This window comes from Hyperolius riggenbachi, chromosome 5, assembly GCF_040937935.1.
Source record: "Hyperolius riggenbachi isolate aHypRig1 chromosome 5, aHypRig1.pri, whole genome shotgun sequence".
NCBI classification, from domain to species: Eukaryota; Metazoa; Chordata; class Amphibia; order Anura; family Hyperoliidae; genus Hyperolius; species Hyperolius riggenbachi.
In genome coordinates, this window is record NC_090650.1 from 43054621 (window position 1) to 43077216 (window position 22596).

The 22596-nt window shown below is 46.4% G+C and overlaps 1 protein-coding gene across 1 annotated transcript in view; it reads left to right on the forward strand.

Moving 5' to 3' along the window:
- LOC137518156 (macrophage mannose receptor 1-like) overlaps positions 1 to 22596 on the forward strand; it is a 335787-nt gene that overhangs the window by 262202 nt on the left and 50989 nt on the right. The window contains exons 24-26 of the mRNA XM_068235568.1: positions 9535 to 9767; positions 18335 to 18500; positions 19115 to 19264. Coding sequence (XP_068091669.1) covers positions 9535 to 9767; positions 18335 to 18500; positions 19115 to 19264 — 549 coding nt within the window. The remainder of the gene's footprint in view (positions 1 to 9534; positions 9768 to 18334; positions 18501 to 19114; positions 19265 to 22596) is intronic.

Consider the following 22596-nt stretch of genomic DNA (forward strand, 5'->3'; position numbering starts at 1 on the left):
CACTGTGTTCATAGGCTACTAGCTCCTGCGTGCGGTCACTCACTGTCTGAGTGTACACACACCACCCACACTCCATTTCCTTCTGATCGCTGATTGATTATTGTAATTAGTTAGTTCTACTTATTGTTACTACTTACTCTTACTGTACTAGGAGTCTAGGACACTCAGTCACTGTGTTCATAGGCTACTAGCTCCTGCGTGCGTGCACTCACTGTCTGAGTGTACACACACTAAATTTACTTGTGATTACTACTGATTATTGTAACTGCTAGTTGTACTTCCTGACTGTTACTACTTACTTACTGTACTAGGGGACACTCACTCAGTCACCTCACCAACCAACCCACTCCATTAAAGTACCCCACTTTTCACCCGCCCTTTTACAAAACTTTTGTCTATACGCCCAAAACATTTAAGATGTCTGGAAGTGGCAGCCAGCGCGGTTTGGGCAAGGGGAAGGGCAGCAAGGGAATCAGGAGGAGAGGGAGCAGCATTGTGGCAAGCCGCGGCCGCGGGCGCGCCACCATGCACAGTTCCGCAGCAGCAGCAGCAGCGTCAGTGGCTAACATTCCTCCCATAGCCACTGGCCGTGGACGCCTTGGGCGCCGCCCAGCAGGAGCATCTGCAACTCACGCTGCAGAGACACAGCAGCAGCAGCGTGTAGCACCTGCTCCGATTTTCCTCCAGCCGGGTCGGAAACGTCCCATTGAGGAAAAGGATGCAGACACTGTGGTGCAACTCATGACGGAGGATGAGCAGCCCGCCATCAGCTCTGCATCCGAGGCCTCCACCCTCACCACCACCACCACCACCACCCCTGTTCGCAGCAGCCGCCCAGCAGGGTCTGGGGAGGAGGCCAGTTCACCGTCAGTCGCCGACCTCTCATTCAGCACTCTTTTGACCCCAGGCATGATGAGTCAATTGTCTGCTGTTGTTGGCGATTTTGAGGAGGAGATGCTGATGGGCACTTTGGGGGATGAGGGATTGGACAGCAAGACTGTGGCGACAGTCAAGCAGCCCATCCATGCATCAGGAGAGGAGTTTGGGGGGTCATCATCCCAGCAGGACATGTTTGAGGAGGGGGAGGATGATGTTGATGACCCGGTGACAGACAGAGACTGGGTGCCACCACCTCCAGGGGATGTCGTCCTCAGCAGCTCGGAGGAGGAGGAGGATGCGCTTGTGGGCCTTGCAAGGAGGCGCATCATTGCAAGCATTGGCAGCGACCCACAGCCTGCTGGTGTCTCAGGCTCAGCAGCAGCAGCAGCAGCATCAGCCAGTACCACCACCAGCCGCACCCAAGCCCCCCCCCCAACCACCACAGGGAGACAGGCAGCAGCGCTTCCATGCCGTAGGGGGATGTTTCTGTCACCAATCTGGCGCTTTTTCACCATGCCCACTGTGTACAGCAAGTACGCCACTTGCAACCACTGTCAGCGGAAGTTGAGCAGAGGTGCAGACCCCTTAAAGTTCAGCACCAGCTCGCTGATCAACCACCTTGCGGCTAAACATTTCCACCAGCATGAGGAGTTCCAGAGGCTGAAGGCATCTGGTGCTGGCAGTGGCACCACACCCATCACTGCACAGCCTTCAGCAGCAGCAACAGCAGCCACCCGCCCTCCTGCTCCTCCAGCAGCACCAGCAGGAGTGCGGAAACGCACTGCTCCTCCCCCCTCTGCAACTCCTGCCGCCGACACTGAGGCCTGTTCTGGCAGCCAGTCCTCAGTGGCCTCCTCCGCTGTGTCTGGTGATTCCCGTGTCAGCAAAAGGCCACGCCAGAGCCTTTTGAGCGAGTCCTTCCAGGGGGTGGTTAGGGCTCTGCCTCCCAGCAGCCGTCGCGTGCGGCAGCTGAACGGCTTGCTGGCACGGGCCATGTGCTCCCAACTCCTGCCGTACACGCTCGTGCAGGAGGGGAGCGACATGCGGGCGCTGCTTGCTTGTGCAGCCCCAGACTGGCAGCTCCCCAGCAGACACTTTTTCTCCCGCAAGGCCATTCCAGCACTGCACCGCTTTGTGATGGCCAATGTGGAGCGAGGGCTGGAGCACGCGGTTGGTGAAAGGGTCCACGTCACCATGGACTCCTGGAGCAGCCGCTTCGGGACAGGCCGCTACCTGTCCTTCACTGTCCACTGGGTCAGCTTTGTGGAAGGGGGTGAGGATGGGAGAGCAGCAGCGGGCACAGCAGCAGCAGCAACACAGTGGGTGGTGCCACCCCGCAGGGTCAGGGGAACTGCAGCGGGTTCCTCCGATCCTCTGCCATCCTCCGCCACACCTGGCCAAACCCCCCGCCTCAGCAGCAGCGTGAAGGCCCGCCACTGCCAAGCGCTGCTGCACTTGGTCAGCCTTGGCAAGACCAAGCTGACGGCAGCCCACGTGTTGGCCAAACTCCAGGAGCAGGAGAGGATTTGGCTGACCCCCAGAGGCCTCAGAGTCGGAGAGGTGGTGTCCGACAATGGGGCCAATCTGGTTGCTGCCATAGACAGGGGAAACCTGACCCACATCCCCTGTCTTGCCCACGTGCTGAACCTGGTGGTGCAGAAGTTCCTGCGCACCTACCAGGGGATGGGCGAACTGCTGGAAACGGCAAGGAATGTTGTGCGTCACTTCCGGCGCTCGGCTGCAGCCTGTGCGAGCCTGGAAGACGTGCAAAAGGAGCTGGATCTGCCACGCCATCGGCTGATCATTGACGTTCCGACTCGCTGGAACTCCACCCTGGCGATGTTGGAGCGTATGGTTGAACAGAGGCACGCTGTCAACCAGTACCTTGCCCTGGCCACTGTTTCCGCAGCTCGGAGAAGGGACAAGACCAGCAACATCCCGTCCATCGTCCCCGATGATGACTGGAGGCACATGCAGCAGGTGTGCTTTGTGCTGGCTCCCTTCCTGCAGGCCACAAACATGGTGAGCAGGGACCATGCTATGGTCTGCGAGTGGGTGCCCCTGGTTTCTCTGCTGAACAGGGCCCTCGATGGTTTGCTGGAACAGGGAGCGGCAGCCTTGGACCAGCAGGAGCGGCAACCAGCTGCGCAGTCCACCTCTGAGGGGGAGGAGGAGGAGGACTTGGTGGAGGTCCCTGACCTGGCTGCTGATGAGGGGGATCAGCACAGCGCAGCTGAGTTGGTGCGGGGGTGGAGAGAGGATGAGGCGGCAGAGGAGGAGGATGAGGACAGCACTGACGTCGATGTGCCAGCAGACGTGGCCCGCCTCTTCCCAATGGCAGCGCACATGCTGGCGTGCCTGCGCAGGGACCCCAGGGTGATCCAGATGAAGCAGAGGGAGGACATCTGGATCAGCATGATGTTGGACCCACGCCTCAAGGGGAAGTTGAGCCAGTTCCTGCCGCCTGCAGGAGGAGACCCAGCGCAACAAATAAGGAGCTTGCAGCAGGCCCTTGTTGAGCGCTTGGAGGAAGCCTTCCCCCAGCCTTCCACCCCCACTGTCCAGCAGCCAGCACAGAGGCAGCAGCAGGTGCCTGCATCCAGCAGCAGCAAGCGCCCCACAGACCTGCTGTCTCTCAGCCACGAGCTCTACAGGACTGTAGAGGCTCCGGCAGCAGTGACTAGAGAGGAGATGCATGCAGCAGCATCCTCCTCCGGTCACAGCCAGCGCCTGACCCGCATGGTGGCTGACTACATGGGGTCGTACAGCGGGCTTGACAGCGATGCCCCTGTTGATCCCATGGAGTATTGGGTCAAGCGCATGGAGATCTGGAGCGAGCTAGCGCAGTACGCCCTGGAAGTGCTGTCCTGCCCCCCTTCCAGCGTGCTGTCCGAGCGCTGCTTCAGTGCAGCTGGTGGCGTGGTCACCGAGAAACGCTCACGTCTGTCTCACAAGTCTGTGGACAGACTGACGTTTCTCAAGATGAACCAGGCGTGGGTGGAAGGCGAGTTCCTGGCCCCTGTTGTCGGCGAGAGGGGGACATGAACTGGCTGCCGGAACCATCGTTAATGTGCCTTACCACCCTTTACCACCTCCTGGCTCCTGCTCACTAAGCCAGCCTGGTTCACTTTGACTATTACGTCGCCTGCAGCCACACATTTTACACCTACAGTGGGCTGCTGTGTACTGCCCTTCTGCTGTCTGTCTGTGTTTCCCACTGCCAGGGTACACAGAATGACCTTCTTCTGCTGCCACTCTGCCACCAGCTATTACGTCAAACAATAGCTATATTGGTTGCAAAACCGAAACCAAACAAACCATTAAAAAAAAAAAAGGTTTAATTTTTCTGAGGTGCCCGGGTTGAAAACTGTGTTGTCCCAGTTGTGTATTGGACACAATGTGGGCTGCACGACCGCTGTCTGGGACCTCCTGTTGTGTTTATTTACGGCCCTGGTATCACCGCTAGGTACCAGGGCTATTATGTCACGCTGCCTACCTGCTGCCACACTCACACTACTCCTCCATTCCTCCTGCTGCTGCTGTCTGTCTGTGTTTCCCACTGCCAGGGTACACAGAATTACCTTCTGCTGCCACACTGCCACCAGCTATTACGTCAAACAATAGCTGCTCACATAATTACTCTCCTCCATTCCTCCTCCTGCTGCTGCTGCTGTCTGTCTGTGTTTCCCACCGCCAGGGTACACAGATTTACCTTCTGCTGCCACTCTGCCACCAGCTATTACGTCAAAAAATAGCTATATATCTGTGTAATTGGTTGTAAAACCAAAACTACAAAACCATTACAAAAAAAGGTTTAATTTTTCTGAGGTGCCCGGGTTGAAAACTGTGTTGTCCCAGTTGTGTATTGGACACAATGTGGGCTGCACGACCGCTGTCTGGGACCTCCTGTTGTGTTTATTTACAGCCATGGTATCACCGCTAGGTACCAGGGCTATTATGTCACGCTGCCTGCCTCATTGACTGCATGCTGCCACACACTCATCCTCCTCCTCCTGCTGCTAAATTTACCTCCTGCTGTCTGTGTGTTTCCACTGCCAGGGAGCACATACAATGGCGCTTCCAACATGCGTGCGCCACCAGCTATTTGTTGTTACGCTCAAAAATAGCTGCATTTCTTTAAAAAAAAAAAAATGAAAAGAGAAATAAGTGACGAAGAAGACGATATAGAAGAAGATGAAGAAGAAGAAGAAGATGAAGAAGATGAAGAAGAAGATGAAGAAGATGAAGAAGAAGATGAAGAAGATGAAGAAGAAGATGAAGAAGAAGATGAAGAAGATGAAGAAGAAGATGAAGAAGAAGAAGAAGAAGAAGAAGAAGAAGAAGATGAAGAAGATGAAGATGAAGAAGATGAAGAAGAAGATGAAGAAGATGAAGATGAAGAAGATGAAGAAGATGAAGAAGAAGATGAAGAAGATGAAGATGAAGATGAAGAAGATGAAGAAGAAGATGAAGAAGATGAAGAAGAAGATGAAGAAGAAGAAGAAGAAGAAGAAGAAGAAGAAGATGAAGAAGAAGATGAAGAAGATGAAGATGAAGATGAAGATGAAGAAGATGAAGATGAAGAAGATGAAGAAGAAGATGAAGAAGATGAAGAAGAAGATGAAGAAGAAGATGAAGAAGAAGAAGAAGAAGAAGAAGAAGATGAAGATGAAGAAGATGAAGATGAAGAAGATGAAGAAGAAGATGAAGAAGATGAAGATGAAGAAGATGAAGAAGATGAAGAAGAAGATGAAGAAGATGAAGATGAAGAAGATGAAGAAGATGAAGAAGAAGATGAAGAAGAAGAAGAAGAAGAAGAAGAAGAAGAAGAAGAAGAAGAAGATGAAGAAGATGAAGATGAAGAAGATGAAGAAGAAGATGAAGAAGATGAAGATGAAGAAGATGAAGAAGATGAAGAAGAAGATGAAGAAGATGAAGATGAAGAAGATGAAGAAGAAGATGAAGAAGATGAAGAAGAAGATGAAGAAGAAGAAGAAGAAGAAGATGAAGAAGATGAAGATGAAGAAGATGAAGAAGAAGATGAAGAAGATGAAGATGAAGAAGATGAAGAAGATGAAGAAGAAGATGAAGAAGATGAAGATGAAGAAGATGAAGATGAAGAAGATGAAGATGAAGAAGATGAAGAAGAAGAAGAAGAAGATGAAGAAGAAGAAGAAGATATAGAAGAAGAAGAAGAAGATATAGAAGATAAAGAAGAAGAAGAAGAAGAAGTATATACAGTACTGAACAAAATTCTGGACACAACTTCTCTTTTCACCTTTTTTTTTTTTTTAAAGGAACATCCCCACATAATCACTTGCTGTTGTCACTTGGAAAAAAATATGTTTCTTGCATCATTAACCCTCAAAACAAGTGTTGGGAAGCTATTTAAGGCCAATTCGAATAGTCAGCTCGAATAGTTAGCTCGAATACCGACTCAAATAGTGAGCTCGAAGTCCGAGGTCGAATCGAATAGTAAAAATTATTCGACTCGAATATTCGACTGACCTCGAATAATTTACTATTCGAATTCGACCAAACTCGAATTTTAAAAAGGGGTATTTGAGCATCACTAGATGTAACTATTATTTATTACACAGTACAGAAGCTAATAAAATCTCAGATTAACAGTAGAAAAAATTAACTGAACGGGTAGTAGTAGTAGTAGTAGTAGTAGTACGCAGGTAACTAATAAATCCCATACTACACAATAACTAAGTTGTGCGGCAGACAGTTAGTGACAATTAAAGTCGGTCACACACGGTCAGACGCAATCAATCAATAGGGTCGGGCAGATGACAGTCACAGGTCACAACGGATGCTGGCCTGTGATGTAACTATTATTTATTACACAGTACAGAAGCTAATAAAATCTCAGATTAACAGTAGAAAAAATTAACTGAACGGGTAGTAGTAGTAGTAGTAGTAGTAGTAGTAGTAGTAGTACGCAGGTAACTAATAAATCCCATACTACACAATAACTAAGTTGTGCGGCAGACAGTTAGTGACAATTAAAGTCGGTCACACACGGTCAGATGCAATCAATCAATAGGGTCGGGCAGATGACAGTCACAGGTCACAACGGATGCTGGCCTGTACACAGTCAGTAAGTAACTAACTATTGATGATAAGATGACAGTCACAGATCACAACGGATGCTGGCCTGTGATGTAACTATTATTTATTACACAGTACAGAAGCTAATAAAATCTCAGATTAACAGTAGAAAAAATTAACTGAACGGGTAGTAGTAGTAGTAGTAGTAGTAGTAGTAGTAGTAGTAGTAGTACGCAGGTAACTAATAAATCCCATACTACACAATAACTAAGTTGTGCGGCAGACAGTTAGTGACAATTAAAGTCGGTCACACACGGTCAGATGCAATCAATCAATAGGGTCGGGCAGATGACAGTCACAGGTCACAACGGATGCTGGCCTGTACACAGTCAGTAAGTAACTAACTATTGATGATAAGATGACAGTCACAGATCACAACGGATGCTGGCCTGTGATGTAACTATTATTTATTACACAGTACAGAAGCTAATAAAATCTCAGATTAACAGTAGAAAAAATTAACTGAACGGGTAGTAGTAGTAGTAGTAGTAGTAGTAGTAGTAGTAGTAGTAGTAGTACGCAGGTAACTAATAAATCCCATACTACACAATAACTAAGTTGTGCGGCAGACAGTTAGTGACAATTAAAGTCGGTCACACACGGTCAGATGCAATCAATCAATAGGGTCGGGCAGATGACAGTCACAGGTCACAACGGATGCTGGCCTGTGATGTAACTATTATTTATTACACAGTACAGAAGCTAATAAAATCTCAGATTAACAGTAGAAAAAATTAACTGAACGGGTAGTAGTAGTAGTAGTAGTAGTAGTAGTAGTAGTACGCAGGTAACTAATAAATCCCATACTACACAATAACTAAGTCGTGCGGCAGACAGTTAGTGACAATTAAAGTCGGTCACACACGGTCAGATGCAATCAATCAATAGGGTCGGGCAGATGACTGTCTGTCACAGATCACAACAGATGCTGGCCTGTACACAGTCAGTAAGTAACTAACTATTGATGACAGTCACAGGTCACAACGGATGCTGGCCTGTGATGTAACTATTATTTATTACACAGTACAGAAGCTAATAAAATCACAGACTAACAGTAGAAAAAAAATTACTGATCGGGTAGTAGTAGTAGTACGCAGGTAACTAATAAATCCCTAGCGTACTACACAATAACTAAGTCGTGCGGCAGACAGTGACAATTAAAGTCGGTCACACACGGTCAGACGCAATCAATCAATAGGGTCGGGCAGATGACTGTCACAGATCACAATGGATGTTTGCTGGCCTGTACACAGTCAGTAACTAACTAACACAGTACTGAAGCTAATAAACTAACAGACTACAGCAGTACTAAATAATTAACTAAACTAGTACTAGTACACAACTAACTAGAATCCCTAACCTACCTAAGCTAGTAGTAGGCTAAGGCTGCCCTAGGCTAGCAGGCCTAGCCTGCACACAGACTAACACTAGCCTAGCACAGTATACACTATACACTAGCTGACTACAAACAATCAAATTAATGTCTATCTATGTAAGAGTACAAAAGAAGTGTTCAGGAGGTGAATAGGATGCAAAACGCTGGGTTTAGCACAAGAATGAACTTGCTCAGACGCAGCACAGCACTGGAGATACTCTCAGTACCAGCACAGTCACACAAGTACATGGCTCCGCAAGATGGCCGCCACCTTATATAGAGGAGGGGAGGGCCAGGCTCCCCTCCTCTGATTGGTTGCTAGGGTTGCCAGGTCCTCGGCTGGAGGACTTCTAATTGGCCCAATGACGTCATCCCCGAATCCCGAAGCCGAATCCCGAACCCACTGCGTCATCCGGCCGAATTCGAGTGCACACATTCGGGAACCTTCGAATTCGGATTCGGCATGAATTTGAACATTCGGATTCGGCTTCGCCTTCGGCAACCCTGAAAATCCACCCGAATTTCCGGGTAAATTCCCATTCGATTCGGGGGTCCCGGAAAGCTCCCCTGATCCGTGCACATAGGTCTGGAGGAAGTCCCAGGTATGTATAAGATGTTTACTTTATGCCAGCTCTGGTACACTTTAACAGCGATGTAACTGAAGGGACCAGGAGGACAACAAGGAAACTAAAAGACCACAGGGGGCTGGAGGAAGCCCCAGGTAAGTATAAATCCCTTTAGTTTAATGTCCCAGGTACATATTAATGTCCAAGAACTTTTAGTGATTAATAACTTGTCAGGGGACCCACCCTCCCCCACCCTCCCCCACCCTTTTTTTTTTTTTGCATTGCAAGGACTTGAAAAACTAGTGCTTTTATCGAACAGCAGACCTACTCACTCAAGACTTTTCTGAAAAGTAAACAGAAGCCCAAACCTTATTTTTTTTTAATTGATAAAACACAAGCCAACCTAAGATGAAAAGGAGAACAAAGAACAGATACTTATCTAAAAAAAGGAAAACCTCTAGATGGTTCAGAGGCTTCCCATGTCCTCCTCCACCCCACTGCTGGCTGAGACCTTGAGACACCATGCACTATACTTTTTTAAATACTTTTTGAAATCCCCACTAATTTGCTTGCCAATTGTACTGTTTTTTTTTTCAGACCCCAGAATACCAGTTGTGCTCACCACACCTCCGGCCTCCAGCCTGTACATGCTCGGTGATGCTGGGTACAAGTTTGTGAAAATCAAGATGACGTGGGAAGAAGCGCAGACAATGTGCAAATCCTCTGACTCGGAGCTCGCCAGTATTTTAGATGAGTACGAGTCATCCTTTATAAGAGTGCAGCTATATAAATACAAGGAGCCTTTTTGGATTGGACTTAATAGTGAAAAGGTGGGTGCAGGCTGCTGGGAAAACATACAGAATTGAAGACAAATCAATGCACTTTTACAAAAATGTACTTTATACAGTGCTGTGAAAAACTATTTGCCCCCTTCCTGATTTCTTATTCTTTTGCATGTTTGTCACACTTAAATGTTTCTGCTCATCAAAAATCGTTAACTATTAGTCAAAGATAACATACAGTGCTGTGAAAAACTATTTGCCCCCTTCCTGATTTCTTATTCTTTTGCATGTTTGTCACACTTAAAGGGAACCTTAACTGGCGAGCAAAAAAAAATTCACTTACCTGGGGGCTTTCCCAAGCCTCCCGCAGCCGTCCGGTGCCCGCGCCGGTCCTTCGGTGCCCTCCGGTCTCCCTCCGCCGCTAAGTTTCGTTTTCGGACGACTGCCAGTCGTCCTCGGGCCTCTTCCGCACTCCGCGTCGTAAACTGCAGTAAAGCGCGTCCGCATGACGCCGAACGCGTCATGTGCATGACGCCAAACACGTCATGTGGACGCGCTTTACTGCAGTTTACGACGAGGAGTGCGGAAGAGGCCCGAGGACGACTGGCAGTCGTCCGAAAACGAAACTTAGCGGCGGAGGGAGACCGGAGGGCACCGAAGGACCGGCGCGGGCACCGGACGGCTGCGGGAGGCTTGGGAAAGCCCCCAGGTAAGTGAATTTTTTTTTGCTCGCCAGTTAAGGTTCCCTTTAAATGTTTCTGCTCATCAAAAACCATTAACTATTAGTCAAAGATAACATAATTGAACACAAAATGCAGTTTTACTGACCTTAATTGAGGTAAGTGAGGCCTGCAGTTCTTTAGATGTTGTCCTGGGGTCTTTTGTGACCTCTTGGATGAGTTTTCTCTGTGCCTTTGGGGTAATTTTGGTCGGCCGGCCACTCCTGGGAAGGTTCATCACTGTTCTATGTTTTTGCTATTTGTGGATAATGGCTCTCACTGTGGTTCACTGGAGTCCCAAAGCTTTAGAAATGGCTTTATAACCTTTTCCAGACTGATAGATCTCAATTACTTTTGTTCTCATTTGTTCCTGAATTTCTTTGGATCTTGGCATGATGTCTAGCTTTTGAGGTGCTTTTGGTCTACTTCTCTGTGTCAGATAGCTCCTATTTAAGTGATTTCTTGATTGAAACAGGTGTGGCAGTAATCAGGCCCGGGGGTGACTACAGAAATTGAACTCGGGTGTGATAAACCACAGTTAAGTTATTTTTTAACAAGGGGGGCAATCACTTTTTCACACAGGGCCATGTAGATTTGGAGTTTTTTTTTCTCACTAAATAATAAAAACCATCATTTAAAACTGCATTTTGCGTTCAATTATGTTATCTTTGACTAATAGTTAATGGTTTTTGATGAGCAGAAACATTTAAGTGTGACAAACATGCAAAAGAATAAGAAATCAGGAAGGGGGCAAATAGTTTTTCACAGCACTGTAGTTTTAGTGCCTGACTTCAAAAAGTTTGTTTTTGCAATAAAGAATGAAGAATAACCAGCAGTTTCTGGTTGCCTCACTTCAGACTTGTTGCTTAGTTCCTCTGCACCCCCCAGCTCCCCTGATTGGACTCAGTGATATGCTGTGTCCTTCAATTCTTAAGATTTTGGATCCATCCACACTTTGTTGTACCAGGGCAGGATTTTCCATAAGGCACTTTAGACACATGCCTACAGGTGCCTTAAGTGGGAGAGGCGGGCCCCTCCTCAGGTCATTGAACTCAGGAGTAGTGATGGGCCGAACCTCCGATTTTAGGTTCGCGAACCCTGTTCGCGAACTTCCGCGAAAGGTTCGGTTCGCGAAAAAGTTCGCGAACCGCAATAGACTTCAATGGGGAGGCGAACTTTGAAAGTTTTAAAAAATTCTATCAGCTGCAAAAATGATAGAAAACATGTTTCAAAAGCTCTAATACCTGGAGCCACACCTAATTGAGTGAACTACACATCACTGCTGGAGGACCCTCCCTCCTCCAAGCAAGGTCCTTTATACCATTTGACTCAGTTGTCTGCCTACACTAATTAGTTATGGGACAGCTGCTAGGGAGATTTTAATCTCCCACCTACCCTTCTACCCTTCTACCCATTCTCTTCTGCCAGGGAATTGTACTATCTTAAAAACCAGTATACATCATACCATAGCTGGGAATCGAACCCAGATCTCACTGTGTGTTGGGCACGTCACCCTAAGCACTGTACCACTACAGTAGTAAGTGAAGCTAGCCTAAAATGTACCATTTATGCTCAACGCAATAGAACCATTAGGTTGCTTAAAGGAGAACTGTAGTGAGAGGTATATGGAGGCTGCCATATTGATTTCCTTTTAAGCTATACCAGTTGCCTGGCAGCCCTGCTGATCTATTTGGCTGCAGTAATAATAATAATAATCCAAACATTTGTATAGCGCTTTTCTCCTGTCAGACTCAAAGCGCTCAAGAGCTGCAGCCACAGGGACGCGCTCAAGAGGCCACCCTGCAGTGTTAGGGAGTCTTGCCTTGAACTCCTTACTGAATAGGTTCTTGACCTAGCCAGGATTCAAACCCTGGTCTCCCTTGTCAAAGGCAGAGTCCTTAACCAGTACACTATCCAGCCACTGTATTTGTAGCATAAAAGCCAACTCACATTGGCTGGGATTTGAACCTGGGTCTCACTGTATGGTGGACAAGCACACTAACCACTATACCAACTGAAGCTGGCCTGAAATTGCTGGCCTGAAATTGCTGGCCTGAAATTGCTGGCCTAAAATTTACTATTTATGCTCAATACAAGAGAAAAAGTAGACAAGACAAATAACATTTATATCACACTTTTCTCCTGGCAGACTCAAAGGACCAGAGCTGCAGCCACTAGGACATGCTCTATAGGCAGTAGCAGTGTTAGGAAGACTTGCCTAAGGTCTCCTACTGAATAGGTGCTGGCTTACTGAACAGACAGAGCTGAGATTTGAACTCTGGTCTCCTTTGTCAGAGGCAGCACCCTTATCCATTACACCATGCAGCCACTGCTTACAGATATTTAGGCAGACATGGCCTTCTCTTTTGTGTTATTTGTCTTGTCTACTTTTTCTCTTGTATTGAGCAGAAATAGTAAATTTTAGGCCAGCAATTTCAGGCCAGCAATTTCAGGCCAGCTTCAGTTGGTGTAGTGGTTAGTGTGCTTGTCCACCATACAGTGAGACCCAGGTTCAAATCCCAGCCAATGTGAGTTGGCTTTTATGCTACAAATCCTTAAAGGGAACCTAAACGGAGAAGGATATGGATTTTTCCTTTTAAAATAATACCAGTTGCCTGAATCGCCTGCTGATCCTGTGTCTCTAATACTTTTAGCCACAGCCCCTGAACAAGCATGCAGATCAGGTGCTCTGACTGAAGTCAGACTGGATTAGCTGCATGCTTGTTTCAGGGTGTGATTCAGCCACTATTGCAGTCACAAAGATCAGCTGGACTGCCAGGCAACTGGTATTGTTTACAGGAAACATCCATATCACTCTCAGTTAGGGTTCCCTTTAAAGGAGAACTGTAGTGAAAGGTATATGGAGGCTACCATATTGATTTCCTTTTAAGCAATACCAGTTACCTGGCTATCCTGCAGATCCTCTGCCTCCAATACTTTTAGCCCTAGACCCTGAACAAGCATGCAGCAGATCTGGTGTTTGACATTTTTGTAAGATCTGACAAGATTAGCTGCATGCTTGTTTCTGGTGTGATTCACACTACAGTGGCTGGATAGTGTACTGGTTAAGGGCTCTGCCTTTGACATGGGAGACCAGGGTTTGAATCCTGGCTAGGGCAAGTACCTATTCAGTAAGGAGTTCAAGGCAAGACTCCCTAACACTGCAGGGTGGCCTCTTGAGCTCGTCCCTGTAGCTGCAGCTCTTGAGCGCTTTGAGTCTGACAGGAGAAAAGCGCTATACAAATGTTTGGATTATTATTATTACTGCATCCAAATAGATCAGCAGGGCTGCCAGGCAACTGGTATAGCTTAAAAGGAAATCAATATGGCAGCCTCCATATACCTCTCACTACAGTTCTCCTTTAAGCAACCTAATGGTTCTATTGCGTTGAGCATAAATGGTACATTTTAGGCTAGCTTCACTTACTACTGTAGTGGTACAGTGTTTAGGGTGACGTGCCCAACACACAGTGAGATCTGGGTTTGATTCCCAGCTATGGTATGATGTATACTGGTTTTTAAGATAGTACAATTCCCTGGCAGAAGAGACCCCGGGAGGAGGGAGGAGGGAGGCCAATTAAAATCTCCCTAGCAGAAAGTGTAGCAGCTGTCCCATAACTAATTAGTGTAGGCAGACAACTGAGACAAATGGTATAAAGGACCTAGCTTGAAGGGAGGGTGGGCAAGTTCTCAAGCAGTGTGTTTGACAATAACATGTCTGCTGACAGTGAAATGGAGGCTAAAAATTTTGCTCAATATAGCTTTATGGGGCGAACCGAACTTCCGCAAACGTTCGCCTGCGGCACCCGCACGTGAACCACCGAAGTTCGCGCGAACCCCGTTCGCCGGCGAACCGTTCGGCCCAACTCTACTCAGGAGTTTACAGTCTAATCCCTGCCTCAAATCACTGACCTCAGGCATTTACAACCTAATCTTTCTCTTATGTCACTAAGGATGACATGACGTGTTCAGAGTGTAAGATTCTAAGGACAGTTAGTGACATGATGCAGGGATTAGAGTTTAGAATATTTTTACTTGGGGGTGTGGCCTGTGTTCAGGGGTGGAGTTTAGGACACCATAATTCCTGTGCCTACAGGCCCCTGAGATTTAAAAGTCCATGTTAATGATTGGGCTTGTTCAACACTAAGGCTAATTTCCCAGATGGTGCAGTCTGATTGTCCGGCGGCAGGGGAGGCCACAGCAGGACAATTGCAATTACAGCTACACGTAACTACGACTTGGAAATTCACTTGATTTTGCGTAATTCATTCATAATTTTATTTAATTTTGTGCCAACTTTAGCTGTTAATAGCAAAGCTCCCATACATGCAATCGTCACCAAAATTGCTATGTATGTTAAGAGGAATAATGGGAACAAGTAAAAAACACCTTGTAGTTTTTGAAAAAATCGATTTTAAAAATGCGAAGGAAACATTTTTAACCCCCTGGGCGGTTCATTCCTTTCTGGATTTATGGGTCTGAAAGCGGTACATTTTTTAGACCTCCAATTTTTAAGTCCTACCTCACCAAAATATGTCAGAATTAGGGCTCATTCACACTAAGGACGTTTTCGGCCTTTTTTCAAGCGCAGGCGATTTTTAAAATCCCCCACAAAACACTTGTGCAAGGAATCTCTATGAGACGGTTCATATCAGTGCAGTTCCTGCGCTGTGCGTGCAGAAAAGTGGTGCCTATACCATTTTTGGGGCGATTTTACCTCAATGGAAGGTATAGGAAAAACGCAAATGCTCACAAAATCGCTTTGTGCAGTGATTGTATTCGTGTTATTAAGAATAAATACATTGTATTAATTATTTTCTGGGTCAAAGAGTTCAGTTTCTGACTTGCGTCAGGAAGTGAATGACAAAACCTGCTCTGGAAAAGCGCTTTAGAAAATTGCTTTTACCAGAAAGGCAGCACGCAGTGGAGCGTTGGGAGGGAGGAAAAAAAAGCTCACAAAAACGCTTGCGTTTGCGTTTTCATTTTTAGGTGTGAATGAGGCCTGAAGGTCTTATAGGCATTCCGCCTATAATAAAAGACTAGAACACAAAATTGTGGAAATAATTACATTTATGAATAAACTTAAAAAATAGTGAAACTGTACAAATAAGGCTCTCGACTATACAGTATGTACATATATACCTAATACACCTCCTGCTTGTGGTATATTTTGAAATTGAATGGCACAGAGGGCGACATTACAATCGGGGCAGTAGAAGCGTGATTCCTTTCGGACTTTTTCCCCCCTTTGTTATCAGTCTTAGGTGGCAGGCAGAGAGTTGTCAAAATCCAGGCAGGGGTCGGTGCATGCGGCAGGCAGAGAGTTGTCAAAATCCAGGCAGGGGTCGGTGCAGGCGGCAGGCAGAGAGTTGTCAAAATCCAGGCAGAGGTCGATACAGGCGGCAGGCAAAGAGTTTTCAAAAATCGGTAAAAGTTAGGCAGATCAGCAGAAACACTTAGTTGTAAAGCAGTTGGGAACCAAATTGCTATATTGTTAACATCCTGTGCTTTCAAATGAGCTTATCTGCCATCTCTGCTATGGCTGTCTTGTGACACGGGATAGATCAAATTACAACTTGTGATTAGAGACAAATAAGGGGGAATTAGACAGACTAAACCCTCTACATACAGGCTGCATTTCTCTGTTTACCTTCTGTGCTGTGCAACAGATCGGGTCCAAAGGGGGTATTAGAGAGGCTAAACTCTCGACATACATACAGGCTGCATTTCTCTGTTTTTCTTCTGTCCTGTGCAAGAGTTCAGGTCCACTTTAAATTTTGGCGCCACTCCCGATGATGTCATACCCCTCACTTACTGCCGCCGATTGGCCACCAGGATCCAGGAAGAAGAGAGGAGATGGGGATCCTGATGGCCTGCAGGAGAGCCCTGGAGTCCTGCTGGGTAAAAGAGTTCACTTCCTGACTTGCGTCAGGAAGTGAATGACAAAACCTGCTCTGGAAAAGTGCTTTAGAAAATTGCTTTTACCAGAAACGCAGCACGCAGTGGAGCGTTGGGAGGGAGGAAAAAAAAGCTCACAAAAAAGCTTGCGTTTGCGTTTTCATTTTTAGGTGTGAATGAGGCCTGAAGGTCTTATAGGCATCCCGCCTATAATAAAAGACTAGAACACAAAATTGTGGAAATAGTTAAATTTATGAATAAACTTTAAAAATAGTGAAACTGTACAAATAAGGCTCTCGACTATACAGTATGTACATATATACCTAATACACCTCCTGCTTGTGGTATATTTTGAAATTGAATGGCACATTACAATCGGGACAGTAGAAGCGTGATTCCTTTTGGACTTTTTTCCCTTTGCTATCAGTCTTAGGTGACAGGCAGAGAGTAGTCAAAATCCAGGCAGGGGTCGGTGCAGGCGGCAGGCAAAGAGTTTTCAAAATCCAGGCAAAAATCGGTAAAAGTTAGGCAGATCAGCAGAAGCACTTAGCTGTAAAGCAGTTGGGAACCAAATGGCTATATTGTTAACATCCTGTGCTTTCAAATGAGCTTATCTGCCATCTCTGCCATGGCCGTCTTGTGACACAGTCAAATTACAACTTGTGATTAGAGACAAATAAAGGGGGAATAAGACAGACTAAACCCTCTACATACAGGCCGCATTTCTCTATGTTTACCTTCTGCGCTGTGCAACAGATCAGGTCCAAAGGGGGTATTAGACAGGCTAAACTCTCGACATACATACAGGCTGCATTTCTCCATTTTTCTTCTGTCCTGTTCAAGAGTTCAGGTCCACTTTAAAATTTGGCGCCACTCCCGATGCTGTCATGCTGCTCACGTATCGCCGCACTGTCGCCGATTGGCCACCAGGATCCAGGAAGAAGAAAGGAGATGGGGATCCCGGTGGCCTGCATGAGAGCCCTGGAGTCCTACTGGACAGCGCCGATCACGTGCGGGACCCAGGTAAGGCGCAGGAGCATTAATTTTAACTAGCCTGAGCTTAGCTCGGGCTTACCGCTCCCGGAATCTAACTTTAAGCCGCCAAGGAGGTTAAACTCTGTGTCATTTTACCGAGTTTAAAAACTAATTTTCCTTTGAATTTTATTTATTTATTTTTGTTCCCACTCTCCCCCTAAACATACCTAGTAATTTTGTTGAAAATTGCATACAGTATGTAGGGACTTTGCTATGAACTACTAAAATCGACTCAAAATTACGCATATTTGGGAAATTAACGTTCCTGGTTACGATTCCAAACAAAATTGATTGTTTTTTTTTTTGTTTTTTTTTTATTTCACATGACGATTTTGCATCTTAACTGCAAATTACAATGCTAAATTCCAATTATGCAAAATTTGTGCTCATTACTAGCGACAGCATGCTGCACTTTTCCTAAATGTTTGTATTTGATGATTATGCACAGTTTAAAGTGACACTGAAGCGAAAAAAAATTAAGATATAATGAATTGGTTGTGTAGTACAGATAATTAATAGAGCATTAGTAGCAAAGAAAATGGTCTCATATTTTTATTTTCAGTTATATAGTTGTTGTTTTTTAGATAATATTGCATCAGTCTCTAATATTTGCAGCTTACAAAATACACTCAGCATTCTGAATGATTTCACAGAGCAGGTTAATGACCTTTTGAACTGTCCTCTGCAGAAAAAAACAAAATACAGTGACAGACAATAAGCTTCAGAAGACAGAGCCCTCTGGGATTTTAAAAGTTGGAGAGATGAGTGAAGCTCTTTTGCATAGATAACAACTGGGGTTTCTTAACTCTCCCTGTACTGGAAACAATATTAGACTCATGTCTCTGCTGCTAATGTTTTATTTCTTAGCTGTACTACACATACAAATCATTATATCATAAGTTTATTTTCACTTCAGATTCCCTTTAATGAATACCAATATGCAGTGTATTTTAACTATTGCAGATAGTCAAACAATATAGATGGATCGACAACTGGAGGCTGCAGTACACAAAATGGGCTCCGGGTGAACCAAAGAAAATTGACGCCTGTGTATATATAGATGTGGATGGGCAGTGGAAGACTTCCTCCTGTACCGAGAATTACGCTTCAATATGCAAACAAACCAGTGGTAAGATGTAAATCTACCAAGCATATGCACCAGAATTCCATATGATCATAGTCTATAAGAATATTTCTCATAAATGGTGTTGAAAATTAGGGAGTGTAATCAGAGCCGGATTAACCAGAAGGCACTGTAGGCATGTGCCTACAGGCGCCTGATGATGGAAAGGCGGCTCACTGCCCTCTCCGAGCACCTCCCTCCCTCCTTTCCTATGCAGAGTCCTGAGCAGAGCATAAATGAGAGGTTACTCACCCATCTCTCAGCATTCCACTGTGACGAGATCTCCCTTCAGTCGAGGGCACCACTAGCTACTTAATATTACGGGTACGTCTGGCTACCTAATACTAAGGGATACCTGTAGCTTTTTATGACAGGCAAGGGAAGTAAGGGCAAAGTGACAGCTAGGCCAGCCAGCAAACTTGCGGTGCAGTTTGGTGGGGGTTTGTAGGTTCATGGAGAGCGAAGTCTAAGGTGCCAGAATATCTGTGCCTGTAGGCTCCTGTGATATAAATCCAGACCTGAGAATAATTGATACATTTTGTTGAAATATCACTGTTTAATCTGAAGAGCATTCACCACGATTCTGATGATGGACTAACCTGATGTTTCACTACTTCTAGTTGTGGCTCCCACTGACCCACCTCACCATCCTGGAAAATGCCCAGAAGGAACAAACACAACCTGGATCCCCTTCCGCGGCCATTGCTATATTGTGCAATCTTCATCCACCCTAAACTGGGCTCAGGCGTCCTTGGAATGTTCTTCACATGGTAAGTGTGAGAAACTTTTAGCTCACATAATGTTCCAAATTATTCTGCAAATTATATTTTTTCTGATTTTCCTAAATAGTCGATGCAAGTAGTGGTCAGCATAATTTTTGACTCATCAACCATTAGAGTATACATGTCAAACTTTGGCCTGCAGCCCGACTTTGGCATGCAATTTCCCCACTGTGCAATATAGTTGGCCGGAGATAAAATGAGAGATAGGTCTATATGGCTAAGCACTGAAACTATGAAGCCACATGGTGAAGGGAGAGGGGCCACTAGACACCAGGGAACCTACACTTTACACTACCCTTCCCCACCTATGCCTAACACTAACACCCCCACCACCATCACATACGCCTAACACTTACCTCCCCATACCTACACCTAACACTCCCCTCCTCTATACATGCACCTAACCCTAACCTGCCCTATACCTACACTTAACACTATTTACCCCCCTTAACTACACCTAACCACTAACCTTACCCATAAATGCTACCCTCCCCCACCCATGCCTAACAATAACACCCTTCCCACATACACCCAAAACTACCTCACCACCACCTACACCTAACCAGAGCAGTTTCTAGGCTACACCCATTCCTCCCCTCAGCGTGCTTACCACGCCGCACTCACTCCTTTCCTTTTTCTTGGTGGTGGTGGGGGGCTGTCAAATACACACCACCGGGTAGTTGCTAGGCTAAATTTCTCCCACTGCAAGGCTGTAAAAATTGCCCTACCCTCCCCTGTCAGTTGGAACATTATTTGCAATGCGGTATTTAGCCCCCCAGTATAGGTAGCCAGGTGTCCCCTTAGTATAGGTCAGGTATAGGTGCCCCCAGTATAAGTAGCCAGGTGTAGGTGGCCCCATTATAGATAGCCTTGTGTAGGTTCCCCCAGTATTGGTAGCCAGCATAGTTGTCCCCAGTATAGAAAGCCAGGCGTAGGTGTTCCCAGTATAGGAAGCTAGCTATAGGTTCCCCCAGTATAGGTAAGGTATAGGTGCCCCCAGTATAAGTAGACAGGTATAAGTGCCGCTAGTATAGGTGGCCATATATTAGTGCCAATAGTATAGGTAGTCGGGTATAGATGCAGCCAGCATAGGTAGCCAGCTATAGGTGCCCCCAGTATAGGTAGCCAGTTGTAGGTGCCACCAGTATAGGTAGCCAGGTATAGGTGTAGCCAGCTATAGGTGTCATCAGTATAGGTAGTGTAAGGCTGGTATAAGTGTACACTGAGTATACTATAACTCGAAGTCAGATCATCACCTGAGGTCATACACGTGAGGTCAGAAATATGGGGTACAAAAGGATTAAGGCAGAGCTAGGTCAGTAACATGCTAAGTTCATACACTGGTAATCAGATGGCTAAAGTACAAAGGGCTGAGACAGGTGCTAAATCGTTAAACAGGCTGAAGTCATACACATAAGATCAGATGGTAGAGGTACAAACAGGGATGAGACAGGACAGGGTCAGTAGGCTAGACGAGGTCAATATCGAATATCAGATGACTATAGTACAGAGGGATGAGACTTTAATCAAAGTGGAGGGCATGCCAGGTCATACACAGAATATCAATCAGGATGATTACAATACACAATACTGAACTAACTAGAGTACGTATATAGCGGCAGTGTCTGCATATATACGTAGCTCTGCGGATAACTAACTAGACTCAGTAGTATAGCAAGGTCCAGCGCTCAGAGAACTGAAAGCTATAACGGACAGCGAGTAACTGAATGCCCAGGGTTTAAATAGTAGTAATAGAACACAGACCAAGCCCCCAGGAAAATCAGACCAATCAGCAACATCCCTGCAGCAAGTGTCAGCTGACCTCAGGAATCAGCGGACACACTTCAGACACGCCTCCTTAACCTATAAAGGCAGTTCTGAGCTGTGCGCGTCCTCCTAGAGAGACTGCTAGAAACATGTTGACCCACATCTACAGGGGATCCGGGGATGCGAACATGCTGGCTCATGTCTACAGGGGAGCCGGGGATGCGACTGACCAAACAGGAAGAGGAAGCTTCCTCCAGCTGCTCAGAGCAGCCTCCAGAAACAACACCAGGTAAGTTTGTTACAGGTAACCAGGTATAGGTGCCCCCCATATAGGTAGCCAGATGTAGGTGCCTCCAGTATAGGCAGCCAGGTATAGGTGTCTCCTCCCTCCCCCTCCCCACACATTATAGGCAGCCAGAGCCCCCAATGCAGAGCACAGCAGAGCGATTAAATCACCTGGCCCACCTGGTCAGGAGGAGGCATATGTGATACTTCTGTCTTCCTCTTGGGCGTCCTGGTGTCTATAGCTGCAGGACGCCAGTCATCATGAGACCGCAGTTGTATAATAGCTCAGGTGAACTTAACACCTAGTAACACAACTATGCATTGGCCTTTATTCTTACAGCTGAGAAATACTTAAAGGGTACCTAAAGCAAATTATATGTTTTAAGTGGCTTTCTGGCAGTATAGATAAGTGCTTGTAGACACCGCAGTGTCTGCTTTTTGCTTATCTCCTCCTGTCCTCTGTAGATAGCCTGTCAGATCCGAGGACTCGCCCAGTTGGCGAGGCAGACCAAGAAGCAGCAGCATCCTTTGGGCTCCATTTCCCCATGTCCTGCTCCCCAAGTCAACCATACACACCCCACATCACCTCTTCGTGCATGCCAGTGCAGGGCTGGATTTACAATAAGGTACTGTAGGCACCTGATGATGGAAAGGTGGCTCCCTCTCCGAGTGGCTCCCTCCCTCCTTCCATATGCAGAGTCCTCAGGAGAGTGTAAATAAGAGGTCAATCACCCAGCTCTTGGCAATCCACTGACGAGATCTCCCTTCAGCCAGGGGCACCTCTAGCTACTTAATACTGATGGTACCTCTGACTAACTAGTGGACACTAAGCAGGCAAGTAAGGCAGAGGGGACAGCTTGTCCAGCCAGCACATTTGTGGTGCAGTTTGGAGGGGGTTTGTAGGTCCACGTAGGGCGAAATCTACGGAGCCCGGACATCTGTGCCTATAGGCTCCTATGATGTAAATCCGGGCCTGCTCCAGTGTCAAGCAGAGGGTTATGAAGTTCAGCCAGCCCCTTCTCATGCAAAGCTGTTCTGCGCATGCACGCTTGTGCTTGCACGGCTTTGTGAACAGCCCTTTACACAGCTCATGCACTGTAGTAGACTAGAAAAGTGCATGAGTGCAGGTCGGAGCACCATTTTTTGCTGTGATCTGGATAAACAAAACTGAAGTGGTCAGACTTATCCAGCCACAGCAAAGTGATAAAAATGCAAGATAATGAATGCACGCAAGACAGTGTAGGTTTCCTTTAAGTATGACTAATTTA